Here is a 21,330-nt window from a genome sequence, read left to right as displayed (position 1 = left end):
CCTGGCTGACCCAATAGGTAGAGCAGTGATTCCTGATCTCAGGGTCAGAGTCTGGGCCCCACAGTGGGTGCAGACATCACTAAAAAAAAAAAAAACAAAAAAACCCCCAAACTTCCAAAAACAAAAAATCCATAGAAGATAAATGGTGGCCAGAGAATTCTGAGACTTTAGGAAAATGCAAATTGCTGAAGCTCAGCAAACATCTCGAGTAATTTCAGTATTACTGGAAGTTTGCGGTTAAATCATGAAGCCCACAGAAAAGCAAATAAAGTCTTAATTATCCCCAGAGGAACCAGAAGTTGTGTGGCACAGTTCTGTTCCCAGTGGCTCAGCCAGGAGCATCTGCACAGTGATACGGATGCGAAGTAGCGAACACCAACCAGGACCATGCTCTGGAGGGAAGGAAAGGTATGCTGGGGGTGGGGCGCCACTGGGAAAGCGGCCTTCTGGCTCTAGTGGGAAGGCCGTGGGTGATGGCCTGGGAGGGCCAAGGGTGATGGCCGGAACTGAAAAACACAACCAGCAGTATGGTCTTGTGACTGAACCCGGCCCCCCAAGGAGGGGCAAAGGGGCTGGAGGTTGAAGCCAGCAGTTCCGTCAAACACGCCTCTAACAGCCTCCACAGGACCCCAGCAGGACAGGTCTAGAGTGCTCGCAGTTCAGATCAGTGAACACGGGGAGGGGGGTACAGATGGGGAATATGTGGGGGCTCCGTTCCCTCCCCTGTACCTGGCCCTACGCATCTCTTCCACATGGGTGTTCGAGTTGTAGCCTTTCCTTGGGAACTGGTGATAAAAACTGGTAGGTAAAGAGAAGATACATCACTTAGACATATGGAGATAAAAAAGATTAAAAGAACTCAAATTGGTTGCCTTCAGGGAGGATGTGATGGGAGCCTGCTGTTGTAACAAACCTTTAGAACCATTTAGTCTTGAAACTGCGTATCTTTTAAAAAATACTCAAAAATAAAGCAATCTTCAGAGTGATAAAAAGGAGTTAGGAAATTGATTCTAACATGACCCAGTCATTGAAGTTTCAGGCTCCAGGAACAGACCTTAAAGTCCTCATCAGCCTCCTTCCCCCATTTTTCCGGCTCCCAAAGCCGTCATCTTCAGCCCAGGGCCCTGGTCCCAAGTACTATGCGTGCCAGTGCTGACGGCCCACCCATGGCCGACGGGGCCCTACCGACTCTACCAGCTTCTCCCCTGGAGGGGCCCCTACCTGTCCCCCCGGCATGAAAACCTGCACTGGAAATGAGTGTTTCCAACAACCCAGGATTTTCAGGCGAGGCAAATGAACACACACCCCACGTTGCTGGAGCTCTCAAGAATTGAAAGTATTACAGTCATATGATTCAAGGATTTATTAAGTCATACATGCAAAACATAACTGCTAATTGCATTAGCAAAAGATCAATGTAAAAACACTCCACAAGTCTGCAACGGTCAATTTAAAAAATTTTGTTCTAGTGGTTGAAAGGTCCAACCTTATATTCTTGCCAGCGGGTAAGTTGTACAGAACGTGGTTATTAGCACGAGCACGGGCTTACGGAACCTCACAGACCCAAGGAACGTGGTTAGTTAGGCAGAGCGACAGGAAGCATGTGTCCAGGGGGGAAGGGTTGGGGGGAGGCAAGGAGGAGGGTCAGCATTAGTCAAGGTACAGTACTGGTGATCTGGCAAGACAATGATGTTAAGAAAGTTCATAGTTCAGGAATATCTAAAATACTTCAAAAACTGTAAAGCTGCAACACAATTTTTACACCTAATTACTAGAAAACTAAGGAAAGCGCTTATTAGCTCTGAATAAAGTAACGTGAACAGGAATGCACTTTCACTAATCTACAAAAGAAATGTCTAATGCGTTATCAGAAAGATTTTATAATACAAGGAGGCATATTGCTCATTAAGAAGGATTCTATAAGAAAAGCACTAAGTTAGCAACTATGGGAACGACCAGTTCAAAGATGAATTAAATGCCCGATCTCAAGAGGGATGGCAGGTCTAAGAAAAAAAGCTTAAAACACTTAGTGATGATCCCGACCTTTCATCGTTCGCCGCATGACAGAAATTAATCTTTTAGGATTTTACCCGTGACACTTTCGGCTTAATAATGACGTGCACAGTGTAGTGTTAAGTTAACCTCCGTGTTTTGTCAGAATACTGTCTTCATCCTCTGATCGCGTCCTGTGGTGCGCATGCCCGCCCCGGTGCGCCCCTGGCCACAGTGGCCCCTGCGTCACGGGGACGGGAGCCAGAGGGCGGTTCCAAATCTCAGCCAAAGCAGTTACACTAACTTTAAAAAAAAAAAAAAACACTACAAAATTAAAAAGATTGATCCAGAGAGCTGAGCTATTACACTCGTTCTGCAAGGACAGCACGTGCCAGGGGCGCACACGGGCTGCGCAGGCAGCCACTTGCAGGGAGGAGGTGGTGGGCGCTCCCGCCTGAGACTAGCTAGCGGGCATCTGCGTTTCCCGACTGGAGACGCTGCAGTCTCTCCTCAAAGACAAAGGTCGTAAACGGTTTAGTGCTTAGTGTTCTCAGCACAACGATTCAACTTAGTTCACAAGATATTTTGGCAACTCTTAATCTGAGCAAGAACAGGGGCTTTTGAAAAATAAGGCTTTAAGAACGCTTGCCATTTTAGGGCTAAATTTTAATATAATGTGAAAGTTTGAAGTCTTAAACTTGAAACAAATAAAACCTAAAAATTACCGATTGATTCAAAATGGTTTTATGGAAAAACTAATCTGTAACAAAAACTTGGCATTGAGTGCGAAGGCTCCACCATTTCTGAGCAAAGCATACAAAGGTTCCGAGGGGGACAGGAGAGGGGCCCGGACATTTACAACAGCAGGCATTTTCTCTTCCTCTTCTTGACGGGAGGGGGGCACAGAACTGCTCGAATGGCTTCATCAAACACTGTCTTGAGGCCTCGCTGCGTGAGCGCCGAGCACTCCAGGTATTTTACAGCACCTGCGGAGACAGAGCCAGTCACGCCCGCGAGCCCACTCTTTCCAGCCTGAACAAGGGCAGGAAGCGGCTCCCGGGCCCTGCTGCCTGTGCGGCCCAACCCGAGCCCGCACCCCCCTGGTGAGCGTCAAAAGGACCGGAGTCGGTAAAACACGCTCTCTACCTCCCCAGACTGGGCTCAAGTCTGTCACAAAAATAAAGCCTGTGCAAAGAAAACAGACATGAAAATGCAGGATTTCCTACCGATCTCCTTGGCCATGGCCAAACCCTGCGGGTAGGTGATGGGAGTCAGCTTCTTCTCCTTCAGTTTTTCAATCGTGTCTTTGTCGTCCCTGAGGTCAAGTTTGGTTCCCACCAAGATGATGGGGGTGTTGGGACAGTGGTGTCGCACTTCAGGGTACCACTGGGTGCAAGAGAGAATCGTGACCTCTCCTCGCCTCCATCACAGCTGTCCCACCCCACCTTAGTCCCTCGGAGCTCCCTGCGGGCAGGCGACGCCCTCCAGGCCTTGCTCACTCCTCTCAATCCCTTCAAGAACCACAGGCCCACCTGTGGGCACTGGATCAGCAAGCCAGGACTCCCAAGACTAAGACCTAACAGAACAGGCTCTACTGGTCTGTAAGAACAAGGGGGGGAATCCCCCTCCCCCCAAAAACCACCTTTTGGTAAATGAGTCAAGTTGTTACATCAACTCTGAGGATACTACCTACCTATTCAGCAGTGAGAATGGACTACATGGACTGAGGTCCCTACTCTCCCTGGACACATCTCTGATCACAGCTGAAGGACATCCCTCGCGTTTCATTTTTCACTAGGAAGTGCGTGAAAGATGCGGAAAGTAGGAAGTCATGGCCACTATCTTTATCAGGTAACTCCATCGGATGGACTCGGAAAGCGCTCTGTTTTAACAAGGAACACAGCGTTCCTTCCTGACCAGACCCTGAAACTTTAGAACTCTACGTAAGAGTCAGAGACTTCAAAAACTGATCTACCTAAGCAGAATTACAAAATCAATTTCAGTAATTAAAACTTCTATCACTAAATGGGAATTTTACCTCCTGAAGAGGACATTACGTAGCAAAACACTGGTCTAAAACATCCCCACTTACCTTTGCTCGAACATTTTCAAATGATGCAGGACTCACAAGAGAAAAACAAATTAGGAATACATCCTATAAAGAGAAAAGACAGGCGGTTAGAAACGGTCTCACAGTGACAAAGGCGCTCTGCTTCATCACTGCTGTGGGACTGAAGCCCGAGCCGAAGCGCACATATTAGGTGCAAGCAGTTGGTGTCTAAAGCGTAGTCCCTGGTCACACCCTTCAGTTCTGTCAGAAGCTCCCAGACCAGAACCAGCATGTGAAGCAGCCAGTTACTTAAGAGAAGAAGGGAGAGGATTTACTAGAATGTGCTAGAATTTCCTAGAGGCTAGAGAGGCCTCAAACCAGCCCCCCAGGAGGCCTTTTCCTTCACTCCCAACTCCCACTGGAAACTTTAAATGGTCTTAATTCTATACAGGGACAAAACCAGTGTCATGGTGCCACTCCGGTTATTTCTGTAAAACATGGTCTGTTTTTCAAAAGCAGACTAAAACCTTTATTATCACATGTTGACTCCTTAAGTGACTTAAACTTTAGTATAAATGATTTTGAGAACAACTGAACACAACAGTTTGGCACAAATTCAATGACTCTTGGGAACTGGGAATACCGGTAACCAATATTAGTATCAGTTTCCCCTCCTGAGTAGTATTCTTTTAAAAATATGTACAAATGGGATGCTTTTCATTAAGCTCCCCATGTGCACATTAAGTACATTTCAGGTGACCACTGGGTTGCAATTAAACTGCTGCTTTAAGAGCTGCCACCAGCGTCCCCGACACGGAGTCCCCAGCACAAGGTGGGGCCCGGCCGTTTGCTAACTGAGCACCTTCGGCCACGAAGGAGGATGCTGCCGTGTGTGAGCGGCGTCTTCCCGGCTGTCCGTTCTCAGACCCAAGCAGGGCCCTGGAGGACTCGCAGCTGGGCAGTCATAGCCCGAATAGAGATTCAAAGGAAAAGTCGGAGCAGAGTAAATACAAGGAGGAATTTTCGACTAAACCTAAGACCTCTGTCCCGCTCTGTATTGTGCAGAGTCAGATGGAAATATTTAGCTGTATTAAAAATGCTTAAGAGTTTCTAAAATGCTGGGTTTATAAATCCCTTTCCTAGGAAAAGGCAATTCTGCTACTTTGTGAACCTGCATCTCCCAAGCTAACAGTCCCCCGCTAGCGCTTTCCATCATCCAGCCGATCCCTTGTACCTGGAAAGGGAAAGAAACATCCCACACAGCAGCTGTTCATCGGTGACAAGTAACAAACACCAGCGCATGCACAGGCTCGTCCAAGAATCACCGCGGCAGGTCGGCACTGGGTTACGTCATTTCGAAGCAGGTGGGTTAGCTCAGCCGCGCGCCCCAGACACCAGGGACACCGGGGGACACCGAGGGAAGAGGCGCCCGCAGCCATGCTCAGTCCTGCTCTGCGGTGGGCGGCAGGTGGAGCCTCCGCAGCCCGGCTGCCACCAGCCCAGGGGAGGCCCCTCGCCGAAGTCCCTCCTTTCACGCGGGAGGAGGGCAGCAAGCAGTTCACAAACCGCTTTAATTCAAGCCAGTAGGTAAACTGTCTCGCTCCTCTGAAAGCACATTTCATCAAGCAAAACCCAACCTCGAGTGAACTGAATACAAAACACTCAAGGAACGTGGGGCTCAAGAGGAAATCCTGGGGGAACTAAGTGAAGTGAGAGAACAGATAAAGCTTGAAACTGAAGTCGATTGAAAGTTTTACATACGGCAACCGGCTTGTCTTTGCCCCTGGAGGTTATATCCTTACCATACGTTTCTCCAACCTAGTAATGCATGAGAACTTTGTTTGAGTTTAGTAAAAACTGAGGAAGATAAAAGTCAACAATATCCATTATTTCTTCTTCATCAGCATTGTCTCAACCCTCCCGAAGGATCTGAAAGCAGAGGATTATCTAGCATCTGTGATGCCAAACCCCACCAAAACTCCATCACACCCTGTGAAGGTCATGGTGAAGATGGAGGTCAGGCACACGTGGGTGGGAGAGGAGGGCTACCCAGAGGAGCACACGGGAGTTTCCTGTTCTGGCAGTGTCACCACGGTGCCCGCCCGGTGAAGCACCGGGGCTCTGTCCTGTCAGCAAATGTGAAGAAAGCAACCGTCCTTCCTTAACGAAGGCACGTCTGTGCGTCCACTGGCACCAGGCATGCGGGTCAAAGATCTGCGTCCACGTTCTTAGCCACAGGCTGGAGGCACCAGCCACAAATGGAGGCGTACCTGCCCTCAGGGCCGGGCCCCGGAAGTGCTGCCGGGTGGGAGCTGCTGTGGGAGGGGAGTGAGACCCTAAGTGTTCACCCCAGGCCCCACAGCTGTGCGTGGGACGGACGCCCAGAAGGGATGGCGTCTCCAGCGTCCACCACAGCTTTCAATTTGTCCCTTTGTTCCAACAAAAATCTAAAGACTTGCTCTTCAAGCAACACAGAACCCTACGCATCTTCTGAGACAGACGAACAAGAGAATTAACTTCCTCTCTCTCTGGCTTCTCTGACCCATGATGTGAGAATATAAAAGTTGCCATTTTCACCTATGGGCTACTCATGAAGATTCATGCTCCCGGGGCCTTGACATGATGCCAAATCCTTACTGTGACGCAGAGACCCCTGGGGATAGGCCACAAAAATGCGGCTTCAAAATATTCTCCTACCACATCTGTTCTACCCTTTTCGATTTCTAAAACATCCTTTTTAATGAAGAAAAATGCTTTCCATCCTACGTGAACATTCTGCCATCTGCCCGTTCCTTTCTCATTCCCCCAGCCTAAATATGGCTTTAAAAATATCTAGTGCTTCTAAAAAAATTACATGGAAATAATAAAACTTGAGAAGAAAATGTCTAGTGCTTCTGATACTTCGCTCTTCCAGCAGCAACTCGCTCCAACATTCGCCTTCCAACCCAATGCTCCGCACAGACTGCTGTTCAGCCTCAGCGGGCGGCGTCTCCCGTTCATGCGGGAGCCTGGAGCCCGGTGGCAGGGGCCGCCTGGCCTTCCTCCCGGTGTCACCGTGTGTCCTGGAGCCTCTTTACTCCACCTGGGCTGCCCTGGGTCGCAGGGTCCCCTTCCCTCCGGCCTGAACGTTGCCCTCCTCACGCCAGCGGCTGATTCCTGACCACACAGGCTCCTGCCAGGCCTTCTGTGACTTGGCTCCATGTCGGATACACTGCTCCCTCATGGTCACGTCTGCCGCCTCCCCCTGGTGTGTGGCGGGCACCACGGACCCGGAGTGGACTCGGGGGCGGCTGCGATCTCCCGACTCCGAACATCCTACAGCTGCTCGCTCTCTTGCTCTCACTCCCTCTCTCATTTCCTTCTCTTCCCAACGCCTTCCAGCTGGCTCTTCCTTTCAGGCCAGGCACAGTTCTTACTGCAGGCATTCTAGGAGCCGGGAAAGGAGCAGGACGCACATGGGGCAGAGCAAAGACGCATACGTGTGGCACCCACGGGGAGCGGCTTGGGAAAGCAGCGCAGGGCAAAGACAAGGGCCGCCCCAGAGCTGGGAGCCAGCGTGGCGCTCACAGCTTGGCTACATGGCAGGCTCCCGCCGAAGATGACAATCTCCCAGAGCACCGTGTCACATCGTGGGGCCACACTGACGTGAGAACAGAAGTAAAGAAACAAAGAGAAGACCACTTAACAATCCTAACAAGGTCACCATGCAAACTACGGAAATCCCAAACGTCCCCCCCTCACAGCCAACAAGGCTGTGTGACAGCGTCTGCCCGGTCACAGATCTGGCCACGTGTCCTCCTCCCCGCCCTGGAACTACCCTGCTTCCTGCCAGCACCCAATCCAGAGGAAGCCCTAGCCCAAATCACACACCACGCTGTCCCCGAGGCGCAGGTCTCGCTCAGGGCAGAGGAACAAACCTGACTTCGTTCAGCCACAGGTGTGTTCCTAGTGACCTGTGGCTGGAGAACACAGAGGCTGCCACACAAACAAAGTAGAAAAAGCCATCTGAAAACCCAAACGGCTAAGCCCAACACATACAGCCATTTCTCCTTGTGGTCCAGGTCACACCTGGCACTTCCAAGCTGAGCGCCCATGGAAACTACAGCCGGGCCCGGATGCCAAGAGGCCTGGCATCTCGGGCAACCACGGGCCTCTCTGGACCCACACGGAACTCAGGCCTTGTGAGCCTGCAAGTCACGCACGTCCCCACACCCACCACTAAATCCTGGAACAAGCAGGCAAACGCAGCCGACTGGACACGATGGAAGGTGCTGGGCCCGAGCATTACACAGGTCATGCCGCCACAGTGACAGGCCAACTGCAGATGGATGTACAGAGCTTATAGGACAGCAGGCACCACGCCAGACCTCCTTAAAATACGGGGCTCAAACTCACAATCGTGAGATCAAGGCCTGAGCTGAGATCAAGAGTCCGACATTTATCCCACTGAGCCACCCGTGAGCCCCTATTACAAGACATTCTTAAAAAGAAAGTACAAAGACAACTTACTAAAGGACAGGAAAGCCTAAGGATGACTTAATTTGGACAAATAAAAATCTGAAGGGCAATTTCTACTGAATGTGAGTCCCTGCTTGCCATCTTCCAGAGAACATTAGAACAAATGCCTTCAACAGACTTAACTTCGCTACTCACAGCTGCCCAAGAGAGGACAGTAGCATTAAATGCCCACAGGAAACATGACCTCTATTTTGGGGGGGGGGGGGTCACCAAGCCCTAAACAGGGTGAGATGTGGACACAAAATCGTCCTCCAGCCCTCTAGGAGAGAGTCTGAGTAGTAATGGATGAGCCACATAAACAGCCTGTAAACCAAAGAGCCACCTCCCAGTGAGTACAAAGTTCAGGGGTGTCCCCACAGCCAAGGTGCCAGCCGGCAGCCACCAGGCCTGCTCCCCCCTGGCGGGACAGCGTGTTGCAAAGGAAGGAGACCTTCCAGGCACCAGTCTCCGCATTCAGGGCCGCTGCCGCCACCCCCCACCCCCCAGGAGCCAACAAAACCTCCTCATCCACACGACGCCAGCGGGCGCATCTTTAACTGCTATCCGGCCACTCTCCCCGCTGCTCAAAGGCACCAAGGACACCCCTCTGTTGGCACGTGACACATCACACAGGATGTGCATGAGCCATCTGAGGGCCAGAGTTATGCCTCACCCCCACCCCCTTAGCCGTTCCAGTACGTGGCAGGAAAAGAGCACCTTACACAGATGGGGCACGGGGAGTGAAATCCTGCCCTAGGAGGACAACACCCTGCGGCCTGACTCAATCTGTCACTTTACCTGCGTATCCTCTGGCATATGGAGTGGGGACCTTGCCAAGTCACCTTTGACTTACTGCGAGGGACTCCTCAGAGAGAAAGGACGCACCCTCCCTGCACGCATGAGTCACGGGAGGAGTTCCTACTTCTCAGAAGTGACACCCCACCCTTCCAGACAGCCAGTGGGGTGAAGACTCCTACTCTGTCCGTCAAAAGGTGAGGAGAGTAAATCTACTTAAAATCTGGAATTATCAAGCACCCACTGGGGATGGAATAGTTTCCTAAACACGGTGAAGAATTCAAACCATTTGGTGATTATGAGCTGATTTTCAAAACTTAATCACAGTTAATTTTTAGCTGGAGATTAACTGAGCCATCATTCATTCAAACCTCCCATTTTTACAGTTCTGGTCTTTTTTTTTAGGACTGTTACAATTCAGCTGAAGGACAATCAGCAAAAATCTGCAGCTTGAAACAAATGGATTTGGCAGTTCCTCCAGCAGGAAATAACAGAAGACAATGACCGTTGCATTGTAAACCTGTACTCAGAAGTATAAAACTATCCATTACTAAAAATAGGAAGTTAAATTTAAAAACAAAACCAAGATGTGGGGAGGCTGGAACTATGGTTTTGTCCACCCACACTACGCCCCAAGAAAGTGACGTTCAGAGCCAGCCAAGGGTCGACTCCTGTCTTCACCAGGGTGTTGCCTTGACCCCGACCCCTCTGTCATCCAGGCTTGCTGAGAGCATGCGCAGCAGCTTCCAGTCATTCAGGCCTAGCCAGCTAGGACTTGAAGAGCTCTCCAGATGTGTGAGTCTTCACGACTGCGACACTAGAGTGCCTGGGACGTGCCTGGACCCTTCTGTGCGCTTTGTACATATTGCTCACCTAATCCTATGAGGAAACAGGTCAAGACAGAGCCCTGAGGAAACCTGCCAGGTTCACAGAGCTAGGAAGCAAGAGCGCAGGGTGGAAACCTAAGGAATGTGCACTCGTGCGTAGTCTTTTGGCCAGTGAGCCTCCTGAGTCTCCAGAGTTGTTTTAAAATACTTTTAAGATGAACAACAAACATGTAACAAGAGAAGCAAACGATGCAAATAAGACAAGACCTGATTAAAAGAAAAGTGGTTTTTAAGCATATTTTCACCAGCTACTACTCTCATTGGCTTTTGGTACACAGGTCATTTGTCTGAAATGGAAGCAAAACTAATCTAGAAGTACTTCTGATGGGACACAGTGGGTATAATTGTACAAAACTGAAACCTGAACCTACATCGCAAAGACTTAGGAGCTTAAAGCGACAGAGGGCGTCTGGGTGGAGCCCCTGGCTGGCTCAGTGGGTAGAGTGTATGGCTCTTGATCTCAGATTCGTGAGCATGGAGCCCAATTAAATTAAAAAAAAAGAAAGAAAAATATTAAACCCAAAAGACAAGTCACTAACTTGATTTCCAAAAACCTTAATCCTAACAGGGCACCTAGGTAGCTCAGTTGGTTAGGCACCTGACTCTTGATTTTGGGTCAGGTCGTGATCTCCCAGTTCAGGAGGGTCGAGCCCCACACCGGGCTCTAGGCTGACAGAGAAGACTCTGCTTGGAATTCTCTCTCTGCCCCTCCCGTGTTTGCACTCTCTCAAAATAAATAAATAAACATTAAAAAAAAAATCTTAATCCTAATGATTTAATTTGATTCTGTGGTACAGAACTGTTACAAAGCAAACTGATCTTGAAACTAATTACTGCTGAAACTGGTTTGCAAAAACAGAATGGTACCTCTTTAAGTTATCCTAAAATAAAAAATGAATGTATGTAAAATGTATGACACCGTATTTACCAAAGAAATGAGAACAAGCAGGGGCGCCTGGGTGGCTCAGTCGGTTAAGCGTCCAACTTCAGCTCGGGCCATGATCTCAGAGTTTGTGGGTTTGAACCCCACGTCGGGCTCTGTGCAAACAGCTAGCTCAGAGCCTGGAGCCCATTTCAGATTCTGTGTCTCCCTCTCTCTCTGACCCTCCCCTGCTCACACTGTCTTTCTGAGGAATAAATAAAACATTAAAAAAAAAAAAAAAAGAAATGAGAACAAGCAAACTCTTGGTTTGCATCTCGGGGGACACCTGCTACTGAACTATCGCGAGCTTGTATTACTCAGTATGCACCAAAGATGGCAATACAGCAGACCCCTAAACAACTACAGCAGACCCCTAAACAACGTGAGGGGGGGGCCTAGGGGTGCTGACCCCCCCAGCAATCAAAACTCCGTGTATTACTTTGACTCCCTGAAAATTTAATAAATGGCTTGCCGCTGACCAGAAGCCTTACCAGCAATATGAACAGTCGATGGACATAGGTTTCGTATGTTATATGCATTGTGCACTGCGTTCTTACACTAGAGTAAGCCAAAGAAAATGTCACTAAAGGGTACCTGGGTGGCTCAGTCACTTGAGGGTCAGACTTTGGCTCAGGTCATGGTCTCTCCATTGAGTTCAAGCCCTGCGTCAGGTTCTGTGCTGACAGCTCAAAACCTTGAGCCCGCTTCAGATTCTGTGTCTCCCCCTCTCTCTGCCCCTCCCCCGCTCATACTTTGTGTCTCTCTCAAAAATAAACATTAAAAAAAATTTTTAAGAACAATTTTTTAATGTTTATCTTGAGTGAGAGAGCGAGCGAGCAGAGGAGGGACAGAGAGAGAGAGAGACAGAATCCGAAGCAGACTCCAGGCTCCAGTTGTCAGCATAGAACCTGATAATGAGGCTTAAACTCACAAACCATGAGATCATGACCTAAGCAGAAGCCGGATGCTTAACCGACTGAGTGACCCAGGCGCCCCTAAAAAAATGTTTTTAAATTAAAAATTTAAAAAGTCACTAAGAAGATCTGGAGAAAGAAACATACTCACTGAAATATACCTACGGGCCTTGTCTAAGCGGACACGTGCATTCAAACGTGAGGGCCAACTGTGCAAGCAAACCCACAGGTGATACGCAATTTCAATATTCAGAAATCATATATTCTAAAGGACACATTAAAAGTCAGTCATGATCCTTACTGTTTGCGGATAGGATAAGGGACGTAATCTGTCATAATCTTCTTGTCCAGCTGTGTCCCATAAGCCCAGATTCACCGGTTTTCCATCCACCATAACATTGGCAGAGTAGTTGTCAAAACTGCGGAATAGAGTAAAAACGGTTAGTCTTTAGCTGTGAAGCATTAGGTGCAGATCAGGGACTCGGGTGACTGTCCTAGCCAGGGTCCCAGAGGAGATGTGCCAAGGCTGGGCGCGGCCTGGAGACTGCCAGGCCAGCAGCAGGGCCGCACACAGGCGCCGGGGCAACTGACTGGGGGAGGGAAAGCGGGCCCGAGTGTAAGTGAAACAAATCAACACCTGGAGAAACCCACCCAAGAAACAAAGGACAAGCTAGTCAGTGTAACCAAAACAAGGTACTGTCGGCAACAGGAAACCTTTGCCTTTTCAACAGGACATTAAGATTCTTCTACCCCAGAGAAACAGAGTATAAAATCAATCCCTGTTTCAAATCCCACTTGTTGAGATATTTTTTCGGGTATGTATGCTTCATCTTCAACAAGGTGGCGCAGCACAGAGCCACCGCACCGAGGCAGGGCAACAATTAGGTCGTGGTCATCCAGCCAGGCCTACGACCAAAGCGCAATGGGAACACAACACAAACCTGATGTGAGGGGCTATCATGTACCATTTTCAGAGTAAGTGTACCGGGTTACACGCATACCTAAAGTCACCTGAAGTTGCTACACAAAAATTACTTAATGATAAGCAGAGGCGGCCCAAGAAAGCCTGGCTGACAGGCAGAAAATAAGGATGACTTAAAACTCACAAGTACCACCAAGTACTTCATTAGAAAGAAAACCTGGCATTGCCACTTAAACCAGGGCAAGTACCAAACAGGACACAATACAGCTGCCTGTAAGATACAGTTCAGAATCCACGTTCACATACTCTCAACATTAAAACTCAGGACTTCCTAAACTGCAGCAGCAAAGCCCAAGTCTGAGTAAGGCTCCAATATGGCTTAAAGAACAGAACGACGAAACTAGCTTTTGTGAAGAGAAAAGTCTGGGTACCGTAATTCTGCTTCTGTGAGAAAAGGGCAGATTAATCAAATACACAAGATCGGACTTTTTTTCCACATGGGAAAAAGAATCAAGTGTCCGCCTTCTACTATTTCAAAAAATAAATTCTAAATGAATTAACGATTAAAAGCTTTAGCCACAAAAATCTAGAACAAACACTTTTCCATCACTGAAGTAGGAATGGTCTTACTCAATGAAGGCAGAGTGAAATATTTACATAAAAACATCACACTTCCTGGGGCACCTTGGGCGGCTTAGTTGGTTGAGCATCCCACTTTGGCTCAGGTCATGATCTTACAGTTCGTAGGTTTGAGCCCTGCATTGGGCTCTATGCTGATAGCACGGAGCCTGCTTCGGATCCTCTATCCTTCCCCCCCACCTCTGCCCCTCCCCTGCTCATGCTCCTTTCAAAAATAAAGTGAAAAACAAAAACAAAAACACAATCAAACTTCTTTATGGCAGAAGACCTCATAATGAAGTTCAAAGACAAATGAGAGACAGAAGGATTGAGATTTCTCATACACAGAAGTTCCATCAGTAAGAAAAAAGTCTTAGTAGGAAAATAAGTAAAAGATTTCAACAGGCCATCCACAGAAGACTACAAATGGACAGCGAACATTTGAGAGATTTCAACCCCACCAGGGATCAGAAATGCAAATGAGAAAGTAACTTTTTCAACTCCTGTCACCCACAGTCCGACAAGGGGCCTGCTTCAGTCACAGCTGGTCCAAGTATAGCCCTTTGGCAGCAAGTGGGTAGTTATCTATCAGAAATGGAAATATCCACTCCCTTCGGATGTAGCACACCTCCACTTCTCAGCATCTGTATCTATGTGCACAAAGACAAGTGCGATGATGTTTAACCCGGTAAAAAATCCCCAAACGAACCTCATGACCAGTGGTTCTATCAGCCACAGTAGTTCAAAGTCACTGACAGGGATAATGATTTAGTTCTACCTCCATGTGGAGAGGAGGAAAGTCCCCACCATAAAACCAGAACGACATGGAGAGTATGATCCCACTTCTGTGAAACTCTGGGCAACACTGCAGTGCACATGCTGTGCTCGACAAGATCAGCATGGGTGGGACATGAGGTGTTTCCTCTACCAGGATAGCAGCTGTAAGGACAGAGCTGACACCACGGCCCCAGGGTGACGTGTTAGGAGGCTCAGTTACAGGGGCTCCGCAGAATCCCATCATTAGAAAAACAATCCCATCTCCACCCAATTCTGGGGCCCAGAAGGAATAAGCGGCTCGGTAGCCAATTGTGTCCTCCTGTAACGGCCCCCCAACACCACCCTGTTTCAGTTCCACAGCCTGATAACTTAACAGTGACCTGTAACCATTGAGATCACTTGCCAGAAAAGGCCAATTACAATAAAACGGACTATTTCATGTTCCGGCTCCTTGATCCTTCACACACAGATCTAGAGAGCCAAACTGATCTGAAACTCTTACATTATCCAGTCTTCTCATTTCTGTTTGTTAACTTTGTTTCCTGAAGGTCTAAAAACCAATTAGGAAAGCTGTGTGTCTCATCACAATGTAGAAACTTTAGATTAAGTATTTTTTAAAAGCCCAAGTATCTTATAATCAGCCATTGGTGAATGGTTTAAGTGGAAAATTAATCAGATCTATTCACGTAAGTATTAAGAATGCCTTTACAGCAAAACAAAGGTCAGAGGGAAAAAAGAAAAACAACAACAACAACAAAAAAGCACATCACAAACAAGTAAATTCCTTATTTAACTCAAGATACTTACACAGTGGGGATATATTCTCCAGGAAATGCATTGGTTGTGTAACTGATAAGTAGGCACGTTTTACCTACAGCTCTAAGGAGAGAGAAAAAAATGATGTAAGTTGGTTAGTCAACACGAATGTAATCATTTCATTATTCTGTTAAATTCATAGAAAAATCAAGAAGTACACACCAAGTACTTAGCATTAAACAGTTTCTGTAACCTTTTACTTAATGCTACACATTTTTATCCTGAAATTTACAGTAAACAATTGTAAATTGCTCAAAAAGGAGCCTTCCTGCTCTGTTTTGGCTTTAGCATTCACAGAACCAGCTGTTAAATAAGCACAGGTTGAAGAGGAACAACAGTTTAAAATGGAAAAGTCTCTGTGTGAACATTTGTACAAGCCTCTTATCGGAGAATCTTCATTTCTATCCTCATTTTGATATTTACTAATAAGCAAACACAGCCTTCCTCTCTGCAACTTCCACTTGGTTGCTAAGTAATAAACTTTGCTGCCTCAGAGCGGTAGCTCAAACCCACCACCTTTTAAGGCCTTCCCTCTGGCACCAGTAATGACTGTTCTCTTAACAGTGTGCTTAGTCACTAACGCCCCGCACATAGAGCTGTGAACCACGAAGAGCCATACACAGCTCACTTTATTCATCTGTATTCACTGGCCACTCCACAACCCCCATCCTCACACCTCACCATCCGCCTTTAGAGCAGCTAACACAGTATATTCTGGACATATTAATTAACAGCTCAGGGGTGCTGGCATAAACTTCCCAAACAAAGCTGCAAAGAGGAGAAAGTAAAAAAAGAATCATGGAGAAATTCTCCAAAGACAGAAGGTCCTCCTGCACAACTAGTGGGGGTACAGTGTGCCACCCGGCAGAGGTCAGAGTGCTGACTTCAAGTCTCCCAACCACTTGAAATTTTCACCAGAATATCACCTACAAATTAAGATCACTGTGCCCTTAGCCAAAAAATGAATTCCGAATCTGACATTCTCAGGGTGACTTCAGGCGCTTCTGAGAGCCTGTGTCCCCGGCCTGATTCACTATATGTTCTTAAAAGAGCCCATCTCCCTTCTGTTGGTTTACAAGGTCACGTCACACAAGTTCTAAATTGTACGATTTTGTTGTCCAATCTCAACTACTATGAATTAGGATTCACCATAAAGAAGTTAAGTGTTCTATTTTCACAGCACTCTTAGCTTAAGGCAAAAACCTCTCAGTGAAGACAGATTACAGGCTCATCCGGTTTGCCAATAATTGTTTTACTCATAACATTATTAAGGGCTTAAAAATTGGAACTCCCACCCTGAAGACCTCACAGACTCAAACATTACATTACATCATCAGGAAGTAGCTCCCAACTCCTAAAGGCTTTCTAAACAAAAATGACTCACTGACCGTACATTTTGTTAAAGCTTATAATGTCAACCTACACATGCAGGAGGTAGAGATCTGCAGTCATTACCCTAGATTGGAGACCCAGGGCCATCTCTGTATCTTATTAGCTGGACTTTTTGTAAGCTTCAACTTCCTTATGCCTCAGTTTTTTCAAATGTAAAATGGATGCAAAATTACTAAAAGCATTAATTCTACTTCGATCTGTACCAACAAAGCATATACTATGCAAAGTAGTATACTAGGTATTGAAGATTTTGCAAGGAAGAAGACTTCACGGAATTTGTGTTATTTTAATGTTTGTTTCTTTTTTGAGAGAGAGTGGGACAGTGTGAGTTGAGGAGGGGCAGAGAGAGAGACTCAGAATCTGAAGCAAGTTCCCCAGGCTCTGTCTGAGCTGAGAACACAGAACCTGACAGGGCCAGAACGGAGTACAAGATCATGACCTGAGTGGAAGTCAGACGCTTAATGGACTGAGCTACCCAGGTGCCCCATTTAGGCAGTTATTAAAGCAAATATGAAGAGTACATGGGGCACCTGGGTGGCTCAATCTGTTAAGCGTGAGACTCCCTCTCTTTTTTTTTTAATGTTTTATTTATTTCTGAGAGAGACAGAGAGACTGACAGACAGCGTGAGCAGGGGAGGGTCAGAGAGAGAAGAAGACACAGAATCTGAAGCAGGCTCAAGGCTCTGAGGTAGCTGTCAGCAGAGCCTGACGCAGGGCTCGAACCCACAAACCGGGAGATCATGACCTGAGCCGAAGTTGGATGCTTAACCGGCTGAGCCACCCAGGCACCCCAAGCGTGAGACTAGATCTTGGCTCGGGTCAAGATCTCATGGTTCAAGGGATCAAGCCCTTCACTGACGGCACAGAGCCTGCTTGGGATTCTCTCTTTGCCTCTCTGACCCAGTCATGTTCTAAATGAAATAAATAAATAAATAATAAATAAATAAAACATTTTAAAAAATGAAGAGTACAGTCATTACATAAAATTTTAGTGTGACAACTATTACTAAAGATGGTCTGGGGGATGCCTGGCTGGATCAATCAGTAGAGCATCCAACTCTCGACCTCAGGGTCCTAGTTTGAGCCCCACATAGGTGTACAGCCTACTTTTAAAAAAAGGTATCTTTTGGGGCACCTGGGTGGCTTAGTGTGTTAAGCAACCAACTCTTAATCTCAGCTCAGGTCTTGATCTCAGGGTTGGGAGTTCAAGCCTTGGATTGGGCTCTGCACTGGGTATGAAGCCTACTTAAAAAAAAGATGGGAGTGGGGGGGCAGGGGGCACCTGAGTGGCTCAGTTGCTTAAGCATCTGACTTCGGCTCAGGTCAGGACCTCACAGTTCTTGAGTGTGAGCCCCATGTTGGGCTCTGGGCTGACAGCTCAGAACCTGGAGCCTGCTTCAGATTCTGTTTCTCTCTCTCTGCCCCTCCCTTGCTCATACTGTCTCTCCCTCAAATATAAATAATAAACATTTAAAAATTTTTTTTAAAAGATGCTCTTGGAAACGTATAGCAAAAGGATCTAACTTAGTCTTGGAGCTGATCGAGGTCGCAATGTACACTGAAACCAGGAGTGGGGACATGATAGGAGGAACATTCTAGGCAAAAACAGCATTTCTTTTTTTTTTTTTCCACTTGATAACATTGTTTAATGACAGAATGCTCAGTTTTACCTAGAACTTTCAAGACTTTTTTTTTTTTAATCTATTTGTTTTGACAGAGGGAGGAGGAGGAGGAGGAGGAGGATAGGAAGGGCAGAGAGAAGATGAGAGAGAGAATCCCAAGCAGGCTCCCCACTGTCATCAGAGCCAGACACCAGGCTTGATCTCACAAACCGTGAGATCATGAACCGACCCAAAATCAAGAGTCAGATGTTCAGCCACTGAGCCCCAAGTGTTCTGACAAATCTTGTTGAGTAGTAACTTAATTTAGTGTTTTTTTTTTTAACATTTACTTATTATTGAGAAACAGAGAGAGATAGAGCATGAGCATGGGAGGGGCAGAGAGAGGGGGAGACACAGAATCCGAAGCAGGCTCCAGACTCTGAGTTGTCAGCACAGAGACCGATGCGGGGTTCAAACCCACGAGGGGTGAGATCATGACTGGAGCCAAAGTCAGACACTCAACTGACTGAACCACCCAGGCACCCCTAATTTAGTTTTGTTTTTTTTTTAAAGCAAACAAACCAACATGATAAACATTGGTTTTCTTTTACCCTTATGGGCTTCCTTGGAATTAAAAGACACTCACACCTCATGTGTGAGTTGAAATTTTTGGTATCCATCTACATGGAATAAAGTGATGATGAGGTTGCCTTTCTTTAAAGTCAAAGATTTCTTGTCCTATGGATGCTTCATTCAAAATGTCACAAAAACAGAAGCATTTCTAGTGAGTCCAGCACAACTGAAGAATCAAGAACTAAGGGGGAAGCAGCAAAGGAAGCTCTGAGGAGGTTGTCATCTCTTCTTGTTAAGGACATGGGACTTGATCCTACTTGGGAAGTCCCAGAAGATTTTTAGTTGCCAAGAAACCATTAAATTTGCATTTTTAGAAGCAGCCTCTGACTGCAGTGTGGAAAGAGCACTGAGGAAGGAAGCTGGAACTGGAGACAGGAAAATAAGAGTGGTGTGAACCAAGGAGGGGGATTCACGGTAAAGAGAAGTGGGCCATTTCTAGAGCTTCCTAGGCGTGCAGCAGAACAAGACGGCCCAGCCATGGGCTAGATGTGGTAGCTAAGGAAGAGAATGGAGTCCAAGGCCATCATCGCTGAGCCTCTTTCCAAAATTACAAATGTGTAAAAATGTTAATAGTTACTGCCTCCCAACATCAAAGATAAGCAGCTATAAAGGTTTTAATGGTTATGTTAAAATATCATAGCAGTACTTCCTTTAAGAGCCTGTCCCAAATCTTTTCCATATGTATAGGAACAAAGCTATTACCATAAATACAACCAACTTTGTTTCAAAAGTTCTAAAATCTCTTTTCCTGAAACTTCACCTTTAGCCAAGGCATCATCTTTTGAAAGGTTTAACTGTAAAGGAACTCAAGGTACTGGCATACCCTGATACTGACAAATTTTATTACCAATCATTACAGCTATAAACCTAATCTAGAAGAAGTTATTAAATTATAAAATTCTGACTTAAGTACATGTCCAACCACTGATTTAAATATTTAACTAATTAAAAAAAAAGATAAAAAAAAAAACATTACGGTGATTTACCTCCAATTAGTGTTATTTATTCACTCCTTTTAAACACACTCCACAAGTAAACTCAAGAGGCCAAAGTCAACATGGGCTCCAGGCAGTCAGAGCTCCCCACAGGAAGAATGGAAGTCGCTTTTCATCACAGCCTTGACTGATGCAGCAGCAGAACCTCCGGAAGTTACTATCTGCTTTGGAATTTCCAATTTTATATACACTAAACCGTGCAGCTCAGCCTTTTTTTAATCCTTGAAAGCTGCCACAACTTTAGAAAATGAACAAAATAAAGTTCATGTGAGCATTTTTTAAAGCCTATCTGTGCCTCTCCTGCTCTTACAGAAATTATAAAGATTAAAGCCAGTAACTCATGTTCCTATTATGTTCTTTATTTTCCTATTAGAACTTCAAGGAAATATTTAAAATTTGGAGGGTAGGGGTGCCTGGGTAGCTCAGTAGGTTGAGTGTCCAACTTTGGCCCACCTCATGATTTCATGGTTGTTGACTTCGAGCCCCACATCGGGCTTGCTGCTGTCAGTACAGAGCCAGCTTTGGATCTCATCTTCCTCTTTCTCTGCCCCTCCCCAACTCGCGCTCTCTAAAAAATAAATGAATACAGGGGCACCTGGGTGGCTGACTTCAACTCAGGTCATGATCTCGCAGTCTGTGAGTTCAAGCGCCACATCGGGCTCTGTGCTGACAGCTTGGAGCTTGGAACCTGGAGCCTGCTTCCAATTCTGTGTCTCCCTCTCTCTGCCCCTCCCCTGCCTGTGCTATGTCTGTCGGTCTGTCTCTGTCGCTCTCAAAAATAAACATTTAAAAATTTTTAAATAAATAAATAAAAAGATACACTGATCTTAGGACCAAAAAAACCCAGATTTCTCCAATGAGAAAATAAGGAGCCTGTATTGCTGTCTACAAGTACATAGATCTTGGGGCTCTGGGGGAGGCTCAATCAGTTAAGCAGTGGAATTCAGCTCAGGTCATGATCTCACGCTGGTGAGTCCAAGCCCCACAATGGACTCGCACCCACAGTGCAGGGCCTGCTTGGGATTCTGTCCACCACCCCCAGCACTTGCACATGCTTTCTCTCTCTCAAATAAACTTTAAAAAAATAAAAATTAAAAAAAGGTACCTAGATATTAACAATATATTAATTGAATTAAGTGAAATGCGAAAGTATTAAATATATATATTCATATTTATTGCATTAATTAAAGACCTTGAACGGAAGTCCTCAATTTACCCTGTGATATGGGGTTTGGGAACTCTCCCAACAGTAGGACTTCAGTAAATATATAACCATGCAAAGAATAAATTCAGGAAATGCACGGATAGTGTAGTTTAGTGCTACAAAAATATAAAACCTAATGTGAAATTTTGATATTCACTAATAGGGGACATCACAACCAACTTATGGAAAACCAGCCATTATCACCAATGGAGGGAGGCTTTAAAAAATTCAAAAACTGTGTAGCTTCTAGAACCCTCAAGGCTAAAGATGCTACCTCTGAGAGAGTTCAAGTCTGAAGAAGACTTTAAGCTACAG

At 46.4% G+C, this 21,330-nt stretch overlaps 1 protein-coding gene across 1 annotated transcript; it reads right to left on the bottom strand.

Annotated features, from left to right (window-relative positions):
• Nucleotides 1-1,348: 1,348 nt before the first annotated feature.
• On the bottom strand, nt 1,349-15,251 carry RAC1 (Rac family small GTPase 1). Its single transcript, XM_077758731.1, has 6 exons — nt 15,182-15,251; nt 12,359-12,476; nt 5,804-5,860; nt 4,085-4,147; nt 3,219-3,378; nt 1,349-2,978 (listed from the first exon to the last, which is right to left on the bottom strand). The coding sequence occupies exons 2-6, from the start codon at nt 12,449-12,451 to the stop codon at nt 2,848-2,850; spliced, it is 504 nt and encodes a 167-aa protein (XP_077614857.1). The 5' UTR covers nt 12,452-12,476; nt 15,182-15,251; the 3' UTR covers nt 1,349-2,847.
• Between the last annotated feature and the right edge of the window lie 6,079 nt (nt 15,252-21,330).

This window comes from Crocuta crocuta, unplaced genomic scaffold (genome assembly GCF_008692635.1).
Source record: "Crocuta crocuta isolate KB4526 unplaced genomic scaffold, BGI_CrCroc_1.0 scaffold273, whole genome shotgun sequence".
NCBI lineage: Eukaryota > Metazoa > Chordata > Mammalia > Carnivora > Hyaenidae > Crocuta > Crocuta crocuta.
This window is presented reverse-complemented; position numbering and strand designations above follow the sequence as displayed.